The 23,082-nt window shown below is 37.2% G+C and overlaps 2 protein-coding genes across 3 annotated transcripts; one reads left to right on the forward strand and one right to left on the reverse strand.

Annotated features, from left to right (window-relative positions):
- Positions 1-682: 682 nt before the first annotated feature.
- cenpu (centromere protein U) lies at positions 683-16,087 on the reverse strand. 2 transcript variants are annotated; one of them, XM_079629915.1, is made up of 13 exons: positions 15,929-16,075; positions 14,864-14,957; positions 13,537-13,711; positions 13,380-13,458; positions 8,711-8,824; positions 7,675-7,771; positions 6,221-6,311; positions 4,567-4,645; positions 4,432-4,479; positions 4,292-4,353; positions 2,074-2,230; positions 1,394-1,489; positions 683-971 (listed from the first exon to the last, which is right to left on the reverse strand). In XM_079629915.1, exons 1-13 carry the CDS (start codon positions 15,974-15,976, stop codon positions 759-761), a joined length of 1,353 nt encoding a protein of 450 aa, XP_079486041.1. In that variant the 5' UTR covers positions 15,977-16,075; the 3' UTR covers positions 683-758. The 2 variants fall into 2 exon arrangements, with proteins under 2 accessions (XP_079486041.1, XP_079486042.1); XM_079629916.1 differs by lacking the exon at positions 683-971 and having other exon boundaries at positions 1,090-1,489; positions 6,221-6,308; positions 15,929-16,087.
- A 626-nt stretch (positions 16,088-16,713) lies between these two features.
- slc25a51b (solute carrier family 25 member 51b) lies at positions 16,714-22,875 on the forward strand. The gene is made up of 2 exons (XM_079629940.1): positions 16,714-16,887; positions 20,795-22,875. The coding sequence occupies exon 2, from the start codon at positions 20,853-20,855 to the stop codon at positions 21,768-21,770; it is 918 nt and encodes a 305-aa protein (XP_079486066.1). The 5' UTR covers positions 16,714-16,887; positions 20,795-20,852; the 3' UTR covers positions 21,771-22,875.
- Positions 22,876-23,082: the final 207 nt, after the last annotated feature.

Consider the following 23,082-nt stretch of genomic DNA (forward strand, 5'->3'; position numbering starts at 1 on the left):
ATATTTTTTCAAAACCTGGGTGACTCTAAAACTGCACAAAAATCAAAGCCAAAAATCTGAACAAGTTGTGTTTTAAATGTTAGGTTCATATCTCAGAAAGTAAGCGTTCAGTGAGATTTAGTTTGGGCGCAGTACCACACTTCTCCACTAGTGGACATTACTGCCCATATAAGGGCGCCTCCATTTCCATATGTGGTTTTTCTTTATTTCTAAAACATTTTCAGACCTTTTTTTCTAAAATAATTGAACAAATGCTATCTTTTGAACTCTTGGCATGAAAACAAACTGAGGTTTCTACCATTTTTTTTTCATATTCATCACTATTTCAAAATAAAGGAGTGAACACCTTAGGAGTATGAACATATTATTGTTGCAAATTTATAAATTACAGCTCCTCTGTAATTTATTTTGAAAATAAGTCACCAAATATGTAAACTAGAGATTGTAAGCTTTCAAATGATATATAGTTTGTCAATATTAGTTTAGGTTTAGTATAGGATATTACTATTTTAAATATGTTATGAATTTGGGCCCACCGGTGGGCCGGTGACACTTAAGGAGATAAAGAAGATTTTGTGCAATGGAAATGGAAAGATTCCATGGATGTTAAAGATTCTTTATGGAACCATCGATGCCAATAAAGACCCTTTATTTTTTAGTGTATTCACCTGGTGTGTCTTACCTTAAAAGATCAGTGCCAGTTTCCCTCCTTCTAACAGCTTGCTTTCCATGTTTGATCTGGTTCAGGGTCGGTGAATTCAGAGCTCGGCCGTGACATCAACGAATGGAAAACGCGGATTCTCAAAGCCATTGTTAGAAGGTTTTGTGCGACGGACCCGGTGTCGGGTGCTCAGACGACGCTGTACTGCGCACTGCAAGAAGACATCGAACACCTGAGCGGACGATACTTCTCTGACTGTCAGCTGGTGCAAGTCAAACCCGAGGCCAGAGACGACGGGATCGCCAAAAAACTGTGGGACGTCAGCGAGAAGTTATGTGGCATGAATTAAATACACAGACAGCACTGTACACTTTGCTGTGGAATATACACTGTACGATTTTTTTGTTGTTGCCGTTTCTCTTTTGTTTGCTGTAAAAAAATTTTACAAAAATATTTTCCAGAGAATTATTGTTTTTGAAAAAAATGCACAAGAATATTGACCATAAATAATGTGGTGTGAATGTGATGCAATGGTATATTTGCTAAAAAAAAAAGGATTAGATTAAAGTGAAATAAACTCAACCTTTCATTTTAATTAACTAATTTAAGTTTACATACTACAATAAATTCCCCAAACTAATAAATAGTCTGACAAACTAGCATCCATTAAATTGTTTATTTGCTGAGCTGTACAGTGTGTGTTGATTATTGATTTTCTGTTTCATCTAAAACCTGCTGTAGATTGTCATTGACGGTCTTTAGCTGGTGTTCTGTTCCCATGATGCACCTGGCTTCCATCAACATGGCAGGCATACACGATGGACCATACTGTCAGGCAGAATACATTAAATGAGAAAAGGACAGAAGCACAACAAACAACACATGTGACCCTGGACCACAACACCAGTCACATGGGTACATTTGATTTAAATTGAGATTATGCATCATCTGAAAGCTGAATAAATAATCTCTCCATTGATGTGTGGTTTGTTAGGATAGGACAATATTTGGTCGAGACACAACTATTGAAAATCTGGAATCTGATGCAAAAAAATGTAAACATTGAGAAAATCTCCTTTAAAGTTGTGCATTTATGTTCACGATTGTGCTGCATTCACTCACAAAAATACATGTTTTATATATTTACGGTAGGACATTTACTAAATATCTTCATGGAACATGATCTTAATATCCTCATGATTTTTGGCATAAAAGAAAAATGGATAATTTTGACCCATACAATGTATAGTTGCTATTGCCACAGATATACCCGTGCGGCTCCAGACTGGGTTTGTGCTCCAGGGTCACGTGTGTAAAAAGACAAGATGGTTTGCTTGTACAGTAAGTTCATGGACAGAATTAAATAGGAATGAGGGTTCAACAGCAAACTGAACATCTGAAGACGTCCTCACCGTTTCCACTTCCGTGGGATGATCCGTGCGGTGCTTCAGGTACTTCCTGTTGAGCTCCTGAAGGCTGGAGAGCAGCGAGGATCCTTCTCTCAGAGATCTGAGTCTCAGTTCCATCTCATCATGATCTTTCTGAAGGTCACGCAACGCCGTCTTTGCCCTGAGACCAGAAACACATCTAAATAAAACGCCTCTTTTCCATGTTAATCAGAGTTTCTGTCCTGGCCAGCCGCGACGGTAGGGACGCTGTTCTGATTGGCTGTGCACTCGCCACGAGACTCCGCCCACACGCTGTTCTGATTGGCTGTGCACTCGCCGCGAGACTCCACACACACGCTGTTCTGATTGGCTGTGCACTCGCCGTGAGACTCCACACACACGCTGTTCTGATTGGCTGTGCACTCGCCGTGAGACTCCGCCCACACACTGTTCTGATTGGCTGTGCACTCGCCACGAGACTCCACACACACGCTGTTCTGATTGGCTGTGCACTCGCCGTGAGACTCCGCCCACACGCTGTTCTGATTGGCTGTGCACTCGCCGTGAGACTCCACACACGCTGTTCTGATTGGCTGTGCACTCACCGCGAGACTCCGCCCACACACTGTTCTGATTGGCTGTGCACTCGCCGTGAGACTCCACACACACGCTGTTCTGATTGGCTGTGCACTCGCCGCGAGACTCCGCCCACACACTGTTCTGATTGGCTGTGCACTCACCGTGAGACTCCACACACACGCTGTTCTGATTGGCTGTGCACTCGCCACGAGACTCCGCCCACACGCTGTTCTGATTGGCTGTGCACTCGCCACGAGACTCCACACACACGCTGTTCTGATTGGCTGTGCACTTGCCACGAGACTCCACACACACGCTGTTCTGATTGGCTGTGCACTCGCCACGAGACTCCACACACACGCTGTTCTGATTGGCTGTGCACTCGCCGCGAGACTCCACACACACGCTGTTCTGATTGGCTGTGCACTCGCCGTGAGACTCCACACACACGCTGTTCTGATTGGCTGTGCACTCGCCGTGAGACTCCGCCCACACACTGTTCTGATTGGCTGTGCACTCGCCACGAGACTCCACACACACGCTGTTCTGATTGGCTGTGCACTCGCCGTGAGACTCCGCCCACACGCTGTTCTGATTGGCTGTGCACTCGCCGTGAGACTCCACACACACGCTGTTCTGATTGGCTGTGCACTCACCGTGAGACTCCACACACACGCTGTTCTGATTGGCTGTGCACTCGCCGCGAGACTCCGCCCACACACTGTTCTGATTGGCTGTGCACTCACCGTGAGACTCCACACACACGCTGTTCTGATTGGCTGTGCACTCGCCACGAGACTCCGCCCACACGCTGTTCTGATTGGCTGTGCACTCGCCACGAGACTCCGCCCACACGCTGTTCTGATTGGCTGTGCACTCGCCGTGAGACTTTTTATTTTCCATTTAAATGTAATTTTTGCCATAATTGAGTATTGGATCGTTTTAAATAATATTTTGAATTAGTTTGCCATTTTTACGTTTTATGCAATCATTTTAATTTATAACAGTTTTAGTAATTTGTTGTGTATTTTTGTCCTTTTTTATTAGTTTTTGCTTTTTTTTTTGTCCATACTGTATATATATATATTTTTTATTATTAAAGTTTTAGTTATTTTAGTGGATCAAGTTACACTATATGAAAATGCTTAACTAGCTGAAATAACATAAGTTTAGTTTTTATATATATATATTTTTTACCGGTACTTAAAAGTGTATAATATTTCATGATTTATTTTTATTTTTTTACAATTTAATTTTTTTTTTTTTTTTTTATAATTGTTTTTAGTTTTAGCTAAACATAATAACCCGGTCACAGTTTAGGTTAGGGTCCAATTCTCACTATCAACTAACTATAAACTACAACTTTTGCCTCAATAAACTCCTAATTACTGCTTATTAATACTTAGTAAGTTTGTTAAGTTTAGGTATTAAAGGATGTAGAATATGGTCATTAATATGTGCTTTATAAGCACTAATAAACAGCCAATTTCCTAGTAATATACATACTAATAAGCAACTAGTAAATAGAGAGAATTAAACCGTAACCCTTCTTACTACATAAAACTGTTATGATTGCATGACCATGAAGTGAACACAGTTTTTGAACACACATCATAGCATAAAAGAGCAAAAAAAACACGTTTTTGCTCTCGTCAGTGCTTACTTAATGAGTTCATAACTGGCTTCCACGAGCCTGGTCCTCTTCTGATTGACATCTCTATTGATCTGGAAGACAGAACAACACAGTTAACGCCTTCAACACTAATTATTAAAATATGTATTATGGCTCCAGATGAGAATCACCTTGTTATTTTCTCGTTTCACAGTCTTGAGTTGCTTTGTCGCAGTGATCTATGAATGAGGGGCACATTTTTATCATTATTATTTATGACAGCAGCAGCAACACTTCCATTAATTCTCTGTGTGAAGCACTCTCACGATCTCCGAGATCTGCTCCTCAAACGAGCGGCTCACGGCGTCGACCGAGCGTTTGGCGGCGTCAGAGTTCATGGTCTGCCTGCAGAGAACCAGAACCGGATGTGTGAGACGTCTATTAGTTATAAAAACACTGGATTTGCTGAATTCACCTTTGGCTAAGCCCCGCCCCCCTTAGTTACTGTTGCTACCTCCGACAACTTCATCTGGGCTCTGGTTTGGTATCAACATGGCTTATGCTGTGACGGCTCTTCCTGATGAACTTTTATCAAACTTTTATAAAGCAGCAAATAAAGTGTCGGATAGAAGTAGGCAGAAGGGGCTCAGTGTGCGTTCGAAGGCTTTATTCAAGACATACCGGAGAAACACAAGCAACAACAAGATCCAAATAGAGGCAAAAGCATAACGGTCACAGTCAAAACATGACCCACCACATATCCTGATGGAGACGGAGACTGGGACTCACAATATCAGGAGCAACACTGTTCATGCAGAGCGTCATGCTATAATCGTTATTACAAAGCAAACGGACTACGCCAGTATAAAGTTGTGTTTATTAGCAGCGTGTGCTAGCGTATCAACAATTAGGGTCGAGAACCGAAATCATAACATAAAACTGTCTAACTAGTGTAACTTCACAGTAAGGTTAAAACACAAAAGTGTGTTGTTGATCTCGAGGGGTTTCGCTGACTGAGGACGTCCACACAGTTTAATCCAAAGACGACACTTGTCAGGATTTGACTTCGGTTTTGGGAAGGGAATAAAACGGACACCCCTCCAACCTCTCTGGGAAACGCGGATCTGTGTTACAAATGCCCCAGGCACAACGCTTAAAGGATAATTCCGGTATTTAACACCTTGAGTCTATATTGTAGTTTGTTTTGGATGAACAAGAGTGGTGGACAACATTTTTTTGACAATGGTTCCTCTCTCGAGTTTTTGACTATAAAAGAATTGGCCATGGACCCATTTAACAATCAATGTGCATGTCCGAAAATGTCATTAAAACAGCCAATAATGTTCGTTTACAAAACTGTGCAACTCACCGAGTGATTAGTGGTGTTCGTTGATGTTCCAGAACCAAAAAGTGTTGCGAAATACAGTTTCTGTCGTGGTTTATTCGTCATTTTGTAAAATCCCATTGTTGAAAAAATAGTTCCACTATAGCAGAATAAACGGATTGGAATCATATATTGCGACGATATATTGTTTATAATCATCAACTAACACCACTAACCACTCGGTGAGTTTAACAGTTTTGTAAACGAACATTATTGGCTGTTTTAATGACATTTTCGGACATGCCCATTGACTCCAATGTTAAATGGGTCCATGGCCAATTCTATTATAGTCAAAAACTCGAGAGAGGAACCATTGTCAAATAAATGTTGTCTACCACTCTTGCTCATCCAAAACAAACTACAATATAGACTCAAGGTGTTAAATACCGGAATTATCCTTTAACCGTATTTCTGATAAAACTATGACGGTGATAGCCTGCCGAGACCAAACATATGACACGCCTGTGTTAAAGTCAATGGAGCGCTGTGAAGAAGTGTCGGACCGCTGTGGAGCTCGTTCTCGGCTGCGCTGTGATTGGTCAATCTACATTATAGGGCGTGGCTTAGCCAAAGGCGAATTGTCATCATGTACTTACTTATACTGAGTGACGAACTCCTGGAAAGTCTCGAGCACCACGTCAAGATCGGTTGGGCTTCTCAGATCTCTGGGGTTTTTAGCGGGACCTGCTGACTCCGGAGATGGACGGTTTACATTCATGCGTTTGGCAGATGCTTTAATCTAAAATCATTTGTATTCAAGGAACACATTTTATTAGATGATACATCACAAGGTTTGGTGTTGTTGTGATTCATCTCTGTACCGTTTGGGTTGGTGTGCATGTACAGAAAACGATTGTGAAAAATACTTCCAGAACCAAGACATGTACAAATCGGCTCTTTTGCACACTATTGAACCATGTGATGCATGTATATTAAAAACATCTCCGTTTAAAATAAATTTAATGAATGTGCAATTGTGCAATAACATGCACATTGTTTATTAATTACATTTATTTTAAATGTGAGATGTTAATATGACATATGTAATATTTTACATATGTATAATATTGTATTGTATTCCTGAAACATAATATCAATAACTCCAATAGTGTTTTTACAATATAATACACACACACACACACACACACACACACACACACACACACACACACACACACACACACACACACACACACACACACACACACACACACACACATATATATATATATGTATATCTAATGTTAATTCGGTCAATATCTAAATGACTACAAGAATATGATGTAATACTTACTATTGCTAATATTAATATTATAAAAAATAATATTGGAGATATTAATACTATGTTTCAGGAATACAATACAATATTATACACATGTAAAATATGACATATGTCATATTAATATTAGTTATATTAACAATCTAGTCAATATTAATATTATTATTAATCTAGTTAATATTTCCAGTCACTTTTGATCGGAAAATAATTTGTAAATTTTTTTATATTTTGCAATATAATACACACACACACACACACACACACACACACACACACACACATATATATATGTATATCTAATGTTAATTCGGTCAATATGTAAATGACTACAAGAATATGATGTAATACTTTACTATTGCTAATATTAATATTATAAAAAATTATATTGGAGATATTAATATTATGTTTCAGGAATACAATACAATATTATACACATGTAAAATATGACATATGTCATATTAATATTAGTAATATTAACAATCTAGTTCTCTCCAGTCACTTTTGATCGGAAAATAATTTGTAAAATTTTTTATATTTTTTATTGTAATTTCTCCAGAATGGAATGAAACTGTGACTTTTTTTGGAACACACCATGTGACCGCCAATGGAAATTAATAATAATATACTGCAAATACTAATATAATAATAATGTATGAAAATACTACGGTAATTATAATACGTAAAAAATAAAAATAAAAAATAAAATTAATTATGTCTGAAAACATTGTTCTCAGCAGCTAAAAAACATCATGCATTTTAAATAATGAGTACCTGATGCAGACGCAGACGTCCTCTTGTGTTTGTGGCCGCTCTGCCGGCGACTGGAAGATCTCCTCTTCGCCCCTTTAGATTTCTCCTTGCTTAAGTGCTGTAAAGGACAAAACATATTTAATTTAAAACCCATATTTCACATTTTTACAGGTTTTAAAAAATCATCTGTGGCGGGAAACGCTGTCAGATCACGATACAGAAAATAATATAAAATAAAATAAACATACAATATTCAAATATTATTCTGTATAAGGTACTTTATAGCTCAAAATTAGGATGAGATATGAAAAATAAAGTGGTATTAATTTGTATAGGAAACAAATGTTATCAAACATTAAGAAGAATAAACTTCACACTGTCTACACTGCCGTTACGTAGTTTAGGAAATTAATACTTTTATTCAGGAAAGATTAATTAAATTGAACAAAAGTGGCAGTAAAAACATGATTTCTGTTTCATCTTTTTATTCATCAAAGAATCATGAAGCGCAAATACTCGTGAGTCATCATGATATTAAATACAGCGTGCAGAGTTTGCTCATATCTGGCTTACTCGAACACACACACACACACACACACACACACACACACACACACAAAGTGAGATATTTCAAGCCTTTATTTGTTATAATTTTGATGATTATGACTTATGAAAACCCCAAATTCAAAATCAGAATATTGTGAAAAGCTTTCATAAGCTGTAAGCCATAATCATCAAAATTATAACAAATAAAGGCTTGAAATATCTCACTTTGCATGTAATGAGTCTATATAATATATTAGTTTCACCTTTTAAGCCGAAATGAACTTTTGCACCATATTCTAGTGTTTCCAGTTTCATCTTTGTATATAAATATAAGATTTGACGCAGTTAATCTGGTTTATTTATTTATATTTTGTTGTTTTTTGGCTAGTAGAAGTTGTAAATGGGCGGTAACTTAAAAATGTTAGTAGCCAAATTGGCCGGTGAGTGAAAAAGTTAATTTCAAACCCTGCACACGTCATATATATATGTAGATGCTGACGGCTAAACGTACAAAACTTTCATCCTCATCCGTGAGCTCCTCTGAGGACGCCGGTGACCTCCGTCTCCGAGACACTCCTGGGGTCGGAGAGGTTTCCTTTGATGACCTCTGACCTTTTCCTGCTTTCTGGAAAAATAGAAAAAAGCAATTCCAATTAAACTCCATGCATTAAAGTCAGCATGAAACGTCTTCTGTGTCGTATATCCGAGAGAAACGCTTCTGGAACAAGAACAAATGTGGGCGTGGCTTGATTTTGTCTGAGGGGATTTGATTGGATGGTTGTGGTCTGCTATTAACTGATCTCATGTGAGTGACAGGTTGCCCCGCCCACGTCATCAGAGAAGAAAAGCAGTTTAAATCATCGCTAATAAACACTGCAATATTCCATAAAAACAAGAATCTCGGCCATTTTGATTTCACGGTGACTTTTGACATATATTTCTTCTTGTTCCAGAAGATTTCGATAATAGCGTCTGCTAAATGATTAAAGTCCCCCTGTGGTGAAAATCCAGCTTTTAATGTTGTTTATATGTTTTTAATACTCTTTAATCATGTGTAAGTTCATAAGTGGACAGCATTGCTGAGTATTTTCTGCTTAAAACTGCAGTGAACCAAAGACAGTCTCAAAAACACGGTTTGAAATCGCTGGTGTTTCTGACGTCACAAACAACCTTGACCAATCAGATCAACGTGTGATCGTCAACCAGTGGATCTCTGAGTGAGTGAGTGAGTGGAGGCAGGGCTCATTTGCATATTCATAGAACCGCACATACTAAATGAGGCAAGGGTGTCGAGTTACATTCAAGATATTTTAAGACATTTCAAGGAAAAAAAGTGATTTTGATGATCAAAGATGAGTTTTAAGGCGAGACACTGCAGGTGAATAGGGTAATATTTTTAACTAGCAGATATCACCATGAAACTTTCCCAGTTGATTACCTACATTAAGATGAGAAAAAATGTATTACAAGTTTTCTGTAATTTAATGTTTAAATATTCAAATTAGGCATTATCTAATTAAATATGCGCTAATTTGCCTATATTTAAAAAAACGAAATCTCAGAATTGGATAAAGCCAGGTTCAAAATTCTTTTTTCATTGTGTTCACATATTAGATGGGGAAAAAATTACAGAGGGATTTATGGATATCTACTTACTTTTGTTATCCTGTAAATCAGAATATACTGTCAACAGCCTTAAAAAATTTATTTTCGCCATGTTTTTTGGAATAAAATGTTATATAAATCAGGCTAGGAATAATATATTTACAAATCCCTCTGTAAATGTCTTCATAATATAACTAGGTACAAGACTGGAAAGTTTGGTGTGTATAGGTGCTACTGAAGAGGAGATTTCAGACTTGGAGAATGAGAGAAAAGTCATTTTGAGAAAAAGGCATTTAAAGATTTGTAATGTAAACAAATCATACTTTTTTAGTGGAAACAACTATTTACAGACACAATATCTCATCAAATCATTAGCAACAACAATACAAACCAATACAAAATTTATAAACACATCATTTATGGCCTTCAACTGAGCAGAAAAACAGTCAAAAACACACATCTGAATGTCAGAGCGCGTCACGTGATGCATCTGAACCAATCACGGTGTCAGAAATTGACATCAGCCAATGAGATTTCGCTTTTAGGGTTAAATGCCCATTGTACTTCCACGATTGGTTGCTGATTAAAAGGAAATGACCATATTTGGATCCGACAGCATTGTACAGAAGAGAGAGAGCTTTACAGCGGTGTGTGAGATTAAAGGAAGCAGACAGAGATCGCGGAGCAGCGCGTTGATTAAGAACGCCAACTTTTGTTGAATTTCGGAGAAATCTACAGACGCAAATAGACAAAGTGTAGTAAAATAAAGACCTAAATGTTAGGGGTGTGACGAGACCCTTATCTCACGAGACAAGACAAAGACGAGATTGGGTTCACGAGAACGAGACGAGACGAGATTTTTGCACAATATTTGATAGAAATCCTCAATGACAAAATTCATGACTGGAAAAATAGTCTGCAGGTGCATTTTGAAATGTTGTAACTAAATCATCTTGTAATGAATGTTATTTCAGTTCTACTTTGAGTATGAATTATCAAAATACATTAAAATACAACAATATAGAAGCACTGTAAAGGTTTTACCACAAACTCCACTGACTGGCTTCTCTCAAGTATGATTTCACACGGGTCTCTTCAGACCTTACTGTACATTATGAGCTTCCAGAACTTCTGATTGAGGCTGTGTGTGACCTCCAACTGAAACTACTTTCCACAAATTGAAAATACAAATAAAAACAGACAGTAGCCTATAAAACAACAGTTTTTCTTATTAGTTCAAACGATAATTAAGTGCAAGTGCAACCATAATCAAAGTAGGCCAACTCTCTCTGTATTCAAAGTCAAGTGCAAACAGAGACCAAAACAGAGACCAGAGATAGGTTTGATATTGGGAGACGGGCTATATTATGTATTGAGTCTAATTTGCGCGCATCGTGTTTTACTTTCATTTTCACTCCGTAGTGGCGGTGCTGAACGCGCGTTCTACAAGATAAGGGGCCATTCACACAGAATGCGTTTTTGCTTTGTAAAATGCGATACGCTGGCAGTGAAATGGGGGAGCTGATTTTAACTTGAGCGCCGCGTTTTTAGAATACTGTGTCATGCGCGAGACGTTTACATAGAAAAACAATGGAAAGTACCGCACTGGAATGGAAAACACGTTCTGTGTGAACCGCCCTATAAGACATCTCAGATCGACTCACTGATGCGCAACAAATCGTCCACCATCGTAACTAGGGATGCAACGATACCATTTTTTCAGAACCGATCCGATCTGATACCAAACATTCTGAGTATCGACCGATACCGATACCAATCCGATACCAGGGCAGTTTTTTTTCTTTTTAATCAAGTAGAATTTCTATAACTCTGTGTGTTGAACTGATAATCACTCTTTTGTGTGTTAAACACAATCTAGGCTACTTAATACATACAACTTCATTATAAAGAAAAACAACAAATCAAAAAAAAATATGATCATAATCTATGACAGAAATGCTATTATAAACTAGATTAGTGGATAATTCAGCAGTAAAATGTAGTCTAGAAAAATCACAAGTGCACAATAATTGTATTAAATCTGACCATGAAAAAACATTTAGTGGGGAACAAATATGAGACAATAAGTGTAACACTAAATTTGGTAAAACGTTACACATTGCTCTTTGTATTGTTGTAAAATACATTCATGAAAAACAAGATAACAAAAATCAAAAAGATTAATTATTTTATATATAGCCTAGGCCTACTATAAAATTGAGACATGTTTTAAATGTATAGCATAGCGGTTTAATGAGGCAGCAACATGATGGATAGTACAGAACTAGAAAGGCTATTAATAATCGTTCATTGCGTCGCTGTATTATGACATGAAAGGCTCCAGTACAGTGCGGCACAAAATGCTTATGCGCATCCCGAGCGCAGAATGATGCGCTTGAAGCAACACGAGTCACAGCGCGCAGCGCTTTGAGTCCGCATTGAATAGTTCAAATCACAAAGGAAAGACATATGATGCGTAGTGTATTATACAGTATCTATCTATCTATGCAATAGTTTATTGAGCATTTTATTTTAACAGTTTTAAATGTCAGTTACTGTGCGCGTGAAGAACAATTATAGTGCTCTGACTGCAGTGTTGTGAGAGACAACCGGTAGAAAGTAGTTACGGTACAGCAATAAAGTCCAGCAAGATAAAGTTGTTTAATGCAAAACCATGGACCTTTATCTACAGATCAAGTATAATTATAGTAACATTGAATCATCTTGGAGAGAGTTTTTCATCGTGTTGACTGTCGTAACCGAACGCGACGCGCTGCTTGATGCTGAATGGAGAATGACTGACAGCCACAGCGGAGGGAAAAGTGTACGTGATCTTCAATTTAATGACTTAAATATTCATTTCTATCTCACATTATACTATATAATGGCTTCCGAACACTTATAATATAGTGCAGGACAACTTTATGGTGCTTTATAATGTTTTTGTGCCTTTTGTGGGGCTTAACAATAGCACAGAATAGTATACGCACAATATCGGATTTGGATCGGCCTCGTCTGACCGATACCCGATCCGGCAAAAATGGCAGTATCGGAGCCGATACCGATACTGAATATCGGATCGATGCATCCCTAATCGTAACGCGATCAGTGAACTGATTCCTGCTGCACTGTCACAGTCTGTGTGCGAATGCAACTCGTGCTGGATGAGCAGAGGAGACGTTTACAATAGCAAAACAACAGTGGAGGCGGCCGGTGCCGCGGAGTACAACGTAATGCAATGTGAATGTAGCTATGGCATATTCTATGTTAATTATGGCGATATTGCGAGACAGCTTTTCACTCGACGAGAAATCTCGTCACACTTTAGTCTCGCGAGATCTCGTGGCACGAGATCTCGTCACACCCCTACTAAATGTGTATTTTGGACTTTTTTTCACCACAAGTCTGAAAGAAGATGTTATTGAAGACAAATAGCCCAAAATCTCAAAATTGACCAGTGAAAAAAAACCCGATGTTTTTGCCTGCCGTGTCTCGCATTAAGGGATAAAATGATGACTTTAAATGTAAATGTAGAAGCTGTTTAACGTTAGTGTCTTTAAAGTTTAAACGCTCACCTCGGCCCCTGCCGCTCCTCTCTCGGCTGTATTCTCTCGGCCTTCTGCTATGGTTGGTAACGGTCTTCCTTTAGCTTTCCTACGACACAGAAAGCCTGTACGTCATCATCACGGTGATGCAGAGACCCGTAGATCTGGCGACGGGATCACTCTTTACCTGACGACTGATGCTGCGCCCGGATCTGGGGTCTGAGACGGCTCCTTGGATGAGGCGCTCTTGGGAACAACTCGGGCCTTTTCATTCGTTTGATGAGTTTCCACAGCAGGTCTTCGGTTCTGTTCGGGTCTGGGACTCAGGTCTTCCTCTAAAGCTGTGCTGTGGAGCGGGTTCCCTGCAGAACACAACAACAATCACACACTAAAGCACTTCTGGGATTCATACAGAAGAGTTATTACAATTCGATACATATCTCGATACAATTTTATTGCGATACTCCCAAGACATGATAAAAGATGAACAATAAAATGCTAAATTTGATATTTAATTGTGTGTTTAAATGAATAGTCTTGGACTTGGTGCTGGAAACCCAAAGCCAAGACAATAGAGACACCAGAATAACAATATTCATGATTCTGAAGATGAAAATACTGAATTATTTTAGACAAATCTCTGTCACTGACTAGATATATTTAAAATAATGTCGGACACTTTTTACTGGTAACATCAGACATTATCAGGACACACAAATATCCATTATTATACATTATATATATTCCAATTAAACTTCATATCTACCATGCATTAAAGTCAGCATGAAACGTCTATTGTGTCGTATATCGAGTGAAGCGCTTCTGGAAAAAGAACAAATGTGGGCGGGGCTTGATTTTGTATGTGAGGATTTGATTGGATGGTTGTGGTTTGCTATTGGCTGATCTCATGTGAGTGACAGGTTGCCCCGCCCACGTCATCAGAGAAGAAAAGCAGTTTAAATCATCGCTAATAAACACTGCAATATTCCATAAAAACAAGAATCAGCCATTTTGATTTCACGGTGACTTTAATTAACAACGGATAGATAGTCGAGAAGATTTCTATAATAGCGTCTGCTAAATGATTAAAGTCCCCCTGTGGTGAAAATCAAGTTTTAATGTTGTTTATACATGTTTTTAATACTCTTTAATCATGTGTAAGTTCATAAGTGGACAGCATTGCTGAGTATTTTCTGCTTAAAACTGCAGTGAACCAAAGACAGTCTCAAAAACACGGTTTGAAATCCAGACATTATCAGGACCCACAAATATCCATTATTATACATTATATTCAACATTATATATAGTAGTTTAATGCAGTTCTGACACTAAAACTCTTAAAACTTTTATTTTTATTTTGGGTGAACTATCCACGATACATATTGTTGCATTTTTGTATTGCGATATATTGTGTCACACTCACAATATTCCCGATTACTTTTCAATCCTTACATTGACGGCACATAAAGCCAGAGGTGATTTACACACACACACACACACACACACACACACACCGTGAGGAGAATACTGGTCTCCCTGGAAGAAACTGGCTTTCTCTATGGATGAGATGTCCAGGGCTCGTGGAGACCCAGCGCTCGGCTTCACACTCTGGAAAACACACAAATAAACAACTTTAAGTGCATATTACTGTACGTACGGTATTATCAACTGTTACTTCAGTCCACAAGCCAATAATATATGCAAATTACATATAATATTACATTTTAATATTATAAACAAACACAATAATACAATATTTGTCATTACATAATATAAATATTGGTTATATTATTTATTTCAGGGCAATACATTGTATAATATTACATGTCCTCTTATTAGTAGTAGTAAATACATACTGCATATATCTTTAAACATTTTTATTCCATAATATAAATATTGATGGTATTAAAACAACATCTTTCAGGAATTATAAGTGAATAATCATAATACATATTTAAAATTAGACATGTCATATTTACTTTCTGGCTTATTATACAATGTATTAATATTTATTACATGTGTCATTAATATTTACTACATTTATATATCATACACAATAACAATAATATTGCTAGATAAAAACAAAACAAATATTTGACATTTCAGGACAATTAAATGTCCAAAATAAAATTAATATTAAACTATTATAATTAGTCATATTAAATGCTATTATATCTCAAACAACAATACAATATTTGTTATTACCGAATATAAATATTGGAGATATTAATATTATGTTTCAGGAATTACAAGTCAAAAAATAAAACAATGTATGTAATAATACATGTGCCATATTAATAATATTAGTAATATTAATTACTACATTGTATATATCATACACAATAACAATAATATTGCTGGATAAAAAAAATACAAACTACGTTTCGGGAATTACATGTAAAACAATACAATTAATATTAAAGTATTATAATATTTTTCTCAAACAACAATAACACAAATATTTGTTATTACATAATATAAATATTGGTAATATTATGTTTCATGTCAAAAATATAATCTAATTAGGATTCAAAACGTGAAAAAAGGCAGCTAACAAAAACTATAAAACTAACACTCGCCTGTAACTCCCGCTGAACAGCTTTCAGTGTTTTCGTCATCCTACTCATCTTTACATAAATTTAATCACATATAATTATTATCTGCATAAACAACAACAACAATCAGAAAGTAAGTTAACCACTGCAGTGCAAACTGCGAAGTCGGTCAAGGAAGTAATTTTACCGCGAACGTTTGAGCGCTTGGACTGAACCATCTCAGTAACAGGGGGCGACCGAACATCGTTACGGTGTGTATTTCGTTTATATACAAAGTAGAGATGATATTTTACTATTTATTTGAATATATACTGCATAAAAAGGAAATTAAGAAAAGTATTTACTTTTCATACATAATTTTCTTTAAAAATATTAAAATAATCTTTCAAATTACCCCTCTCTGTTTTGTTTGTGTAAAGCGCACAAGGCGAGGCAACGCGTCATTTCCGTTTCTACTGCCCTCTGCTGTTCTGGCGCAAATGAATAATAAAAAAAATACTTGTTTCATTACAGCAAACAAAGATGTTATGCTAATGTTATGGATAATTTGCTTTAATTATGTATAATGAAAAATTAGGTGTTTATAGTTATACTCGGTCTATTTTCAGTCAGGTTTGTGAATCTGAAAATATTTTGATATTATATAAAATCTATTTTTTTAAATGTAAATAAAAATATTATAACAAATATGAAAATAAATACATGAAGGAATTAATAAATACGTAAAAAAAAGAAAAAGTTTTATAACAGCGCCCTCGAGTGGTTATTTACATAGACAGTATATAAGAGGGGTTATTTATTTACCTTACGATCTCCATGCAGAGTGGAAACGCTAGAAGCGATTTTTTAGTCGCTACTTCCGGTCTCTCGCTCTTTCCATCCGAGGTGGAAACACTATAAACTAAGGACGCGGGCGGTTCCGCCTCACTGCCTGAAACCAGCCCAACAGAACCGCAACTTTCCCCCCGGACCACAACCAGAAGGTACTTAACTACACAACATCAGCGCTACGAAATACTCCGATTGAAAATACTTACAAATATAAACACGTTTAGTGAGGAAATCGCGGTGGAAACACCTTAACTTGTGCTGTCACAGAATTAGCATTAGCTTCGAAGTAGGTGTGTTTTTGCAGCTTTAATAAGTGACAGCAAACACATTTAAGCGTTAAAACCTAAACACAGAGTTAATTAGTGTGCATTTAAGTGATATCTGAGAGTTATTGACACTGTGAGGACGTGCTGTAGTTATAAAGAGCTATAAAACGTAAGTTAGTTCACAGAGGAACAAATAAGCTTGCTTTATAACTTATATTTACTCTTATATGGGTGCCACAGGTGTTTTAACTAATATATTTATCTGATATAACGGTGTTTGTTTTTGTCTTTACACTGTTTTGACACTGTAGTGTTAGCAGTAGCCTGTTAGCTGTGTTTATTAAGCACATGTATTGATTAATAATATTATAATGCGAATTAATCTGCACATCTGACACCATTATTGATATGTATTCAGAGAGCTCTGGCTTTCTCATACTCAAGAATTAGGTGATTTTTATTCAATCAGATCATATCAAGGACATTAGCTGATCACAGCTGTGCTTAAAGTCCTTTATAAGTGGCGTGTCATTCATTAAAGTCACACATGTAAGAGTTAAATGGGTTAATAAGGAGGCTAACACTGACCTGTCAATCATCACTGTGAGCTCACGATCATACAGTATTTTGTTCTGATTATTAATGAGGTTGGAGAGTTTGTCTTGTGCATCTGTCTTGTCAGCAGATTATTGCAGGACACAATCCTCTCCATGACCTTCACAAGTTCCCGTAGGATCTTCCACATGTGTGGTTTTATTTTTGGAGAAGTTTTGCACGTGGGTTGTAATACATTCACGCTTCTCTGGATTTCTTTTGAGCAACTTTAAGGAGCGGGTAAATGTCAAAATGAGACGTTAATGAAATGAAAGTTAATTTATTTCAGCAATTCAACTTAACTTATATAACCAATAAATGCTTGAAATATCTCACTTTGCATGTAATGAGTCTATATAATATATTAGTTTCACCTTTTAAGTTGAATTACTGAATTAAATGAACTTTTGCACCATATTCTAATTTTTCCAGTTTCATCTGTATATACACAATTAACAAAAAAAAACATAAAATAGGGCCTAAATGCAATGTATATAGAATTTAAATGTGTTGGTAAGAGGAAGAAATAAATGAATGATAGCTATGAATAATAATAATAATAACTAGATTAAAAAATTTGTCGAGACAAACTTTAAGTTGGCTTGAGAAAGCCGGACCAGATAGTTTCAAGTTTAAATTAGTTTCAAGTTTAAATTAGTTTCAAGTATAGTTTGAAATAGTTTAAAGTTGCTAGGGTGTTTCTAGAGGCTTGCTAAGGTGTTCTGGGTGGTTGCTAGGCGGTTGCTAGGCGGTTGCTAAGGTGTTCTGGGTGGTTGCTAGGCGGTTGCTAGGGTCGTTCGTTTTATTTTTAAAAAACGTAACATTTTTACAATAATGATTTGTATTGCTTTAATGAATAAATGAAATTATAATGTTATTTTTTTACCATATATGTGAGGTTTCACTGTTTTCCATTAAAATAACGTTTTAAATTTGTGTTTATATAATATATGTGCGTTTATTTGTGGCGTACATACACTTAGCCTATATTATATAAACACATACTTTATGTAAAATGCGATTTAATAGATTTGACAGCGCTTATGAATAGTCCACATGACTATATTTCTACTGAAAATCTTCCTTGTTGTAATTAATACACATTTCAATTTAAACAATTTGACAATTTCATCATTAAAAATAATACAGTAAATAGCCGATCTTCTGCATTAAGCGCATTTAAGTTTAACATTATTAACAGAAACGCTTGCCCCATCTTGTGCCAAGTTTAATACATGCTTGAAAAGATCAGTGTGAACATTATTCAAAACATCTCCTTTTGTATTCCACACAAAGTCACATAGTTTTGGGCGTAAATGCGCGGATGTGTTATATAAATGTTATATATAAACCAGGTGACTGATATACAGTCGTCCACATTTGAAGTGTTGACTAATGTATATGAACAAACCCTTCAGATTATATAGATAGATAGATATAGATAGATAGATAGATAGATAGATAGATAGATAGATAGATAGATAGATAGATAGATAGATAGATAGATAGATAGATAGATAGATAGATAGATAGGAGTAAAACTGTAAAGTTGCTGAAGTGGAGAAAATGCTCACTGGCTTTAACGATACATGTTGTGATTGAAATACACAGATAAAGTGCAATTAAATAAACACACGTGTATTTTGGAAAATTAAAAATTGCATGGAAAAACAAAACAAAGGATTTGTGGTTGGTTTCTTGCTTTGAGATAACACGCTCATATACTCGTGTTTGATTCATTATTTGCCACTTATTTTGCCATTTGTGACCAGTCACATGGACCACAAAACCAGAAACAAGGGTAAAAAAATTTAAATTGAGATGTATACATAATCTGAAAGCTGAATAAATAATCTCTCCATTGATGTGTGGTTTGTTAGGATTGGACAATATTTGGTCGAGACACAACTATTGTAAATCTGGAATCTGAGGAGCAAAAAAATGTAAACATTGAGAAAATCTGCTTTAAAGTTGTGCATTTATGTTCACGATTGTGCTGCATTCACTCACACAAATACATGTTTTATATATTTACGGTAGGACATTTACTAAATATCTTCATGGAACATGATCTTAATATCCTCATGATTTTTGGCATAAAAGAAAAATGGATAATTTTGACCCATACAATGTACAGTTGCTATTGCCACAGATATACCCGTGCGGCTCCAGACTGGGTTTGTGCTCCAGGGTCACATATAAAGGTAATTTGAGGCTGAAATGGTTCAGATAAGCAGATGTCCTCCTGCCCTCGTTCTGTCTGGGACGCTTGGTCTTTGGTTAGGTAACGTGTCTTATCTCAGCAGTTAGTGACGCAAAATGGTTTCAAAAGATTAAACTCTTTTACCTGCGACCACTGGTTAATAACACACAATAATAAACTCTCCAAAGCTTCTCTTTCCCTTAAAACTTAACAACTATTCAACTTAAAAGGTGAAACTAATATATTATATAGACTCATTACATGCAAAGTGAGATATTTCAAGCCTTTATTTGTTATAATTTTGATGATTATCAGCTTATGAAAACCCCAAATTCAAAATTAGAATATTGTGAAAAGGTTTTCATAAAGCCATAATCATCAAAATTATAACAAATAAAGGCTTGAAATATCTCACTTTGCATGTAATAATTCTATATAATATATTAGTTTCACCTTTTAAGTTGAATTACTAAAATAAATGAACTTTTGCACCATATTTCCCCAGTATGTTTTCAAACGCGCATATCTATAGACTAAACACGTGATACGCATGTGCACGTCGTCAGCGTTTCCACAGATTCACGTTTTTTAAGCTTACGCAGAGATGATACTGTTTTTAAAAATTTGCACCTGTTTCAAAGTTTGCGTTCTCGAGCTCCAAAGACTGTTGTCGTGCGAATGAACGGCCAGAACACATTAAAAGTTTCTGTATATGTATATGTTTTTTACTCTTCATGGCGCATTTTATGACTTACGACTTATACTCCGGAGCGACTTATAGTCCGGAAAATACGGTCTAATCTTTGCAACGGAAGTGAATAAATCAAAACTAACTTTAGCTCATCAAAGTTGTCCTAAGACAAGAACGGGTATTGTTCAAAATTCATGTATAACTTTGATGAAAGGTTGTGATCCTCTTCAAATGTCGACTACTGTATATTGTTAACAGCGCTGTATAAATGAAGGTGACTGAACTGCTTTGTTTCCTTTTCACAGGTTAAAATGGGCGTTTACCTGCATCTCTTCTGCTGACCAATCAGATGCTTAGTTTCCCATGCGGGTCGTTACTACCATGGACCCGGATTCTGCCCGGCAACCGCAGGGCAAGTTAGGTAAAGCCAGCCACGCTGTGATCGAAGCTAACGTGGGCCCTCGAGGAAAGCACTATGTGTGCGGCTCGTTCGCCGCGTTCACCAACATCATCGTGACCTTCCCTATCCAGAAGGTTTTGTTCCGGCAACAGCTTCACGGCGTCCGCGTGACCGAAGCCGTCCGACAGCTACAGCGCGACGGATTGGGTCGTTTGTACCGAGGGCTTCTTCCGCCTCTCCTGCAGAAAACCACAACCGTAGCCATAATGTTCGGCTTGTATGAGGATTTTTCCCGGTTGCTTTTGCGTCACGCGCGGAGTAGCGGAACGCCTGAGATTGTTACGCGTAGCACCGCCGCGGCGCTAGCCGGCACAGCCGAGGCTACGCTAACGCCGTTCGAACGTGTGCAAACGCTGCTTCAGGATCACCGGCACAACGGGCGCTTTAACAACACCGCGCACACCTTTAGGACTCTCCTGCGGGATTACGGCGTGAGGGAGTGTTACCGCGGCCTAGTCCCGGTTCTAATGCGTAACGGGCCGAGTAACGTGATGTTTTTCGGGTTGCGTGGGCCGATTAAGCAACAGCTCCCCGACGCCCGAACCCGCGTGGGTCACATAGCTAATGACTTTGTGTGTGGCGGGCTTTTGGGCGCGGCGTTGGGAATCATGTTCTACCCGCTAAACGTGGTTAAGTCGCGAGCGCAGGCCCAAGTCGGAGGCGAGTTCGTTCCCTGCCGCCAGGTGCTGATGACGGTGTGGCGGGAACGAGGCGGGAGCGTCGCGATGCTCTTCCGCGGAGCTACGCTCAACTACCATCGCTCTCTTCTGTCCTGGGGGATCATCAATGCCACGTACGAGCTCCTCCTCAAAGTTTTCTGATGTGCACTTTTTCCCAAAACAAGCCAAAATTGAGCGTTGTCCCTCTTTAAAAGAGGCCAGCCGCACTTAAATGCACAATACACTTATAAAATTGTAAATACTGTTATCATTGTTCCAAACTTAATTTCTTCTGTGGAATGTTAACGATGATTTTTTGAAGAAGCCAGTTTTGGACCCCATTGACTTCCATTGAATGGACAAATGGTTTCCAACATCCTTCAGAATATCTTGTGTTTTTTTGCTAGAAGAGAGAAATTAATACCGGTTTGGAATTAATAAATGATAGTATTTTGATTTTTTTGAGTGTAACATCTGCACTTAATGATCTGCCGATGCTGACATATAAAGTCCGCCCATGTTACCCGGCTACTGTAAGTGTTGTGAAATGTATGGTATGTTTTTGTATTGGCTCTTCTACTCACTTTATGGGGGTCTGTGGGACACGGATGGAGAACGCACAGTGTTGCACTACTGAAGTACAGTTCTACCAAGTGTTACGCGCAGTTTGACTGAGCGTGCGTTCATGTGTGTGATTTGTGGACACACACACACACACACACAGAGAGAGACGTCTGTAGTACAAGCCCATGATGGTATTGTTTTTGCCAATCAAGCAGAAAACATCCAGATGTATTCAAAGATTTTCATGAAATGCTATTTTTATGTAACGTGTTGTTTGCGACATAAATGAAATGTTCACGTTGTTGTGGGTGGAAAGTAAACAATTACTCTAATTGCATTCTGGGTGTCATTATTGAAGTTTATGATGGTTTAAAGTAAAAAAAACATTAATTTCTTTTTTTTTTGCCTGTTTTTTTTTTTGTTTTTTTTTTTGCCTGTCATAGAGATCGGTTCTCAATTGATAAAATATTTTTTTGTGTGTTCTTGCGGAAGATCCTGTTTCAGCTGAAAATATTACGTTATGATGCTTTTTTTTTTTGATGACTGCTTATTATTCACAGTAAAACTAAATGCCATACATGCAAGATGAATCCTTCACAGTGGTGGCAATCCCATAATGCATTACAAGCGCAGTGAAAAACAATCAATGGTGTTGAGGAATATATTTAATTTCAGTCTAATAAAATAATTGACTATTTTGCCTAATATTTGTGTCTTGCGTATTTTATTTTTGACACAAATATCAGGTATATTATGGATATAAATGTTAGATATAACATATGTTATTCGTCAGGTTTTTATGTAGTGCTTTTCACAATATACATACATTTTAAAGTAGCTTTACAGACTGGATTACTACAGTATGTTATACAACGAACGACATTATAAACGCAACACTTTTGTTTTAGCC

This window comes from Phoxinus phoxinus (assembly GCF_949152265.1).
Source record: "Phoxinus phoxinus genome assembly, chromosome: 12".
In the NCBI taxonomy this organism is placed as follows: Eukaryota; Metazoa; Chordata; class Actinopteri; order Cypriniformes; family Leuciscidae; genus Phoxinus; species Phoxinus phoxinus.

Excerpts from the sequence above, each read along its gene's own strand:
- cenpu (XM_079629915.1), bottom strand. The coding sequence starts at position 15,976 with ATGAGTAGGATGACGAAAACACTGAAAGCTGTTCAGCGGGAGTTACAG. Across the intron at positions 4,354-4,431 it reads TGAAACGAGAAAATAACAAG|ATCAATAGAGATGTCAATCA; the intron begins GTGATTCTCATC and ends TCTGTCTTCCAG. Across the intron at positions 972-1,393 it reads TCAATGACAATCTACAGCAG|TTTTTTGGCGATCCCGTCGT; the intron begins GTTTTAGATGAA and ends GACGTCCCACAG.
- slc25a51b (XM_079629940.1), top strand. The coding sequence starts at position 20,853 with ATGCGGGTCGTTACTACCATGGACCCGGATTCTGCCCGGCAACCGCAG.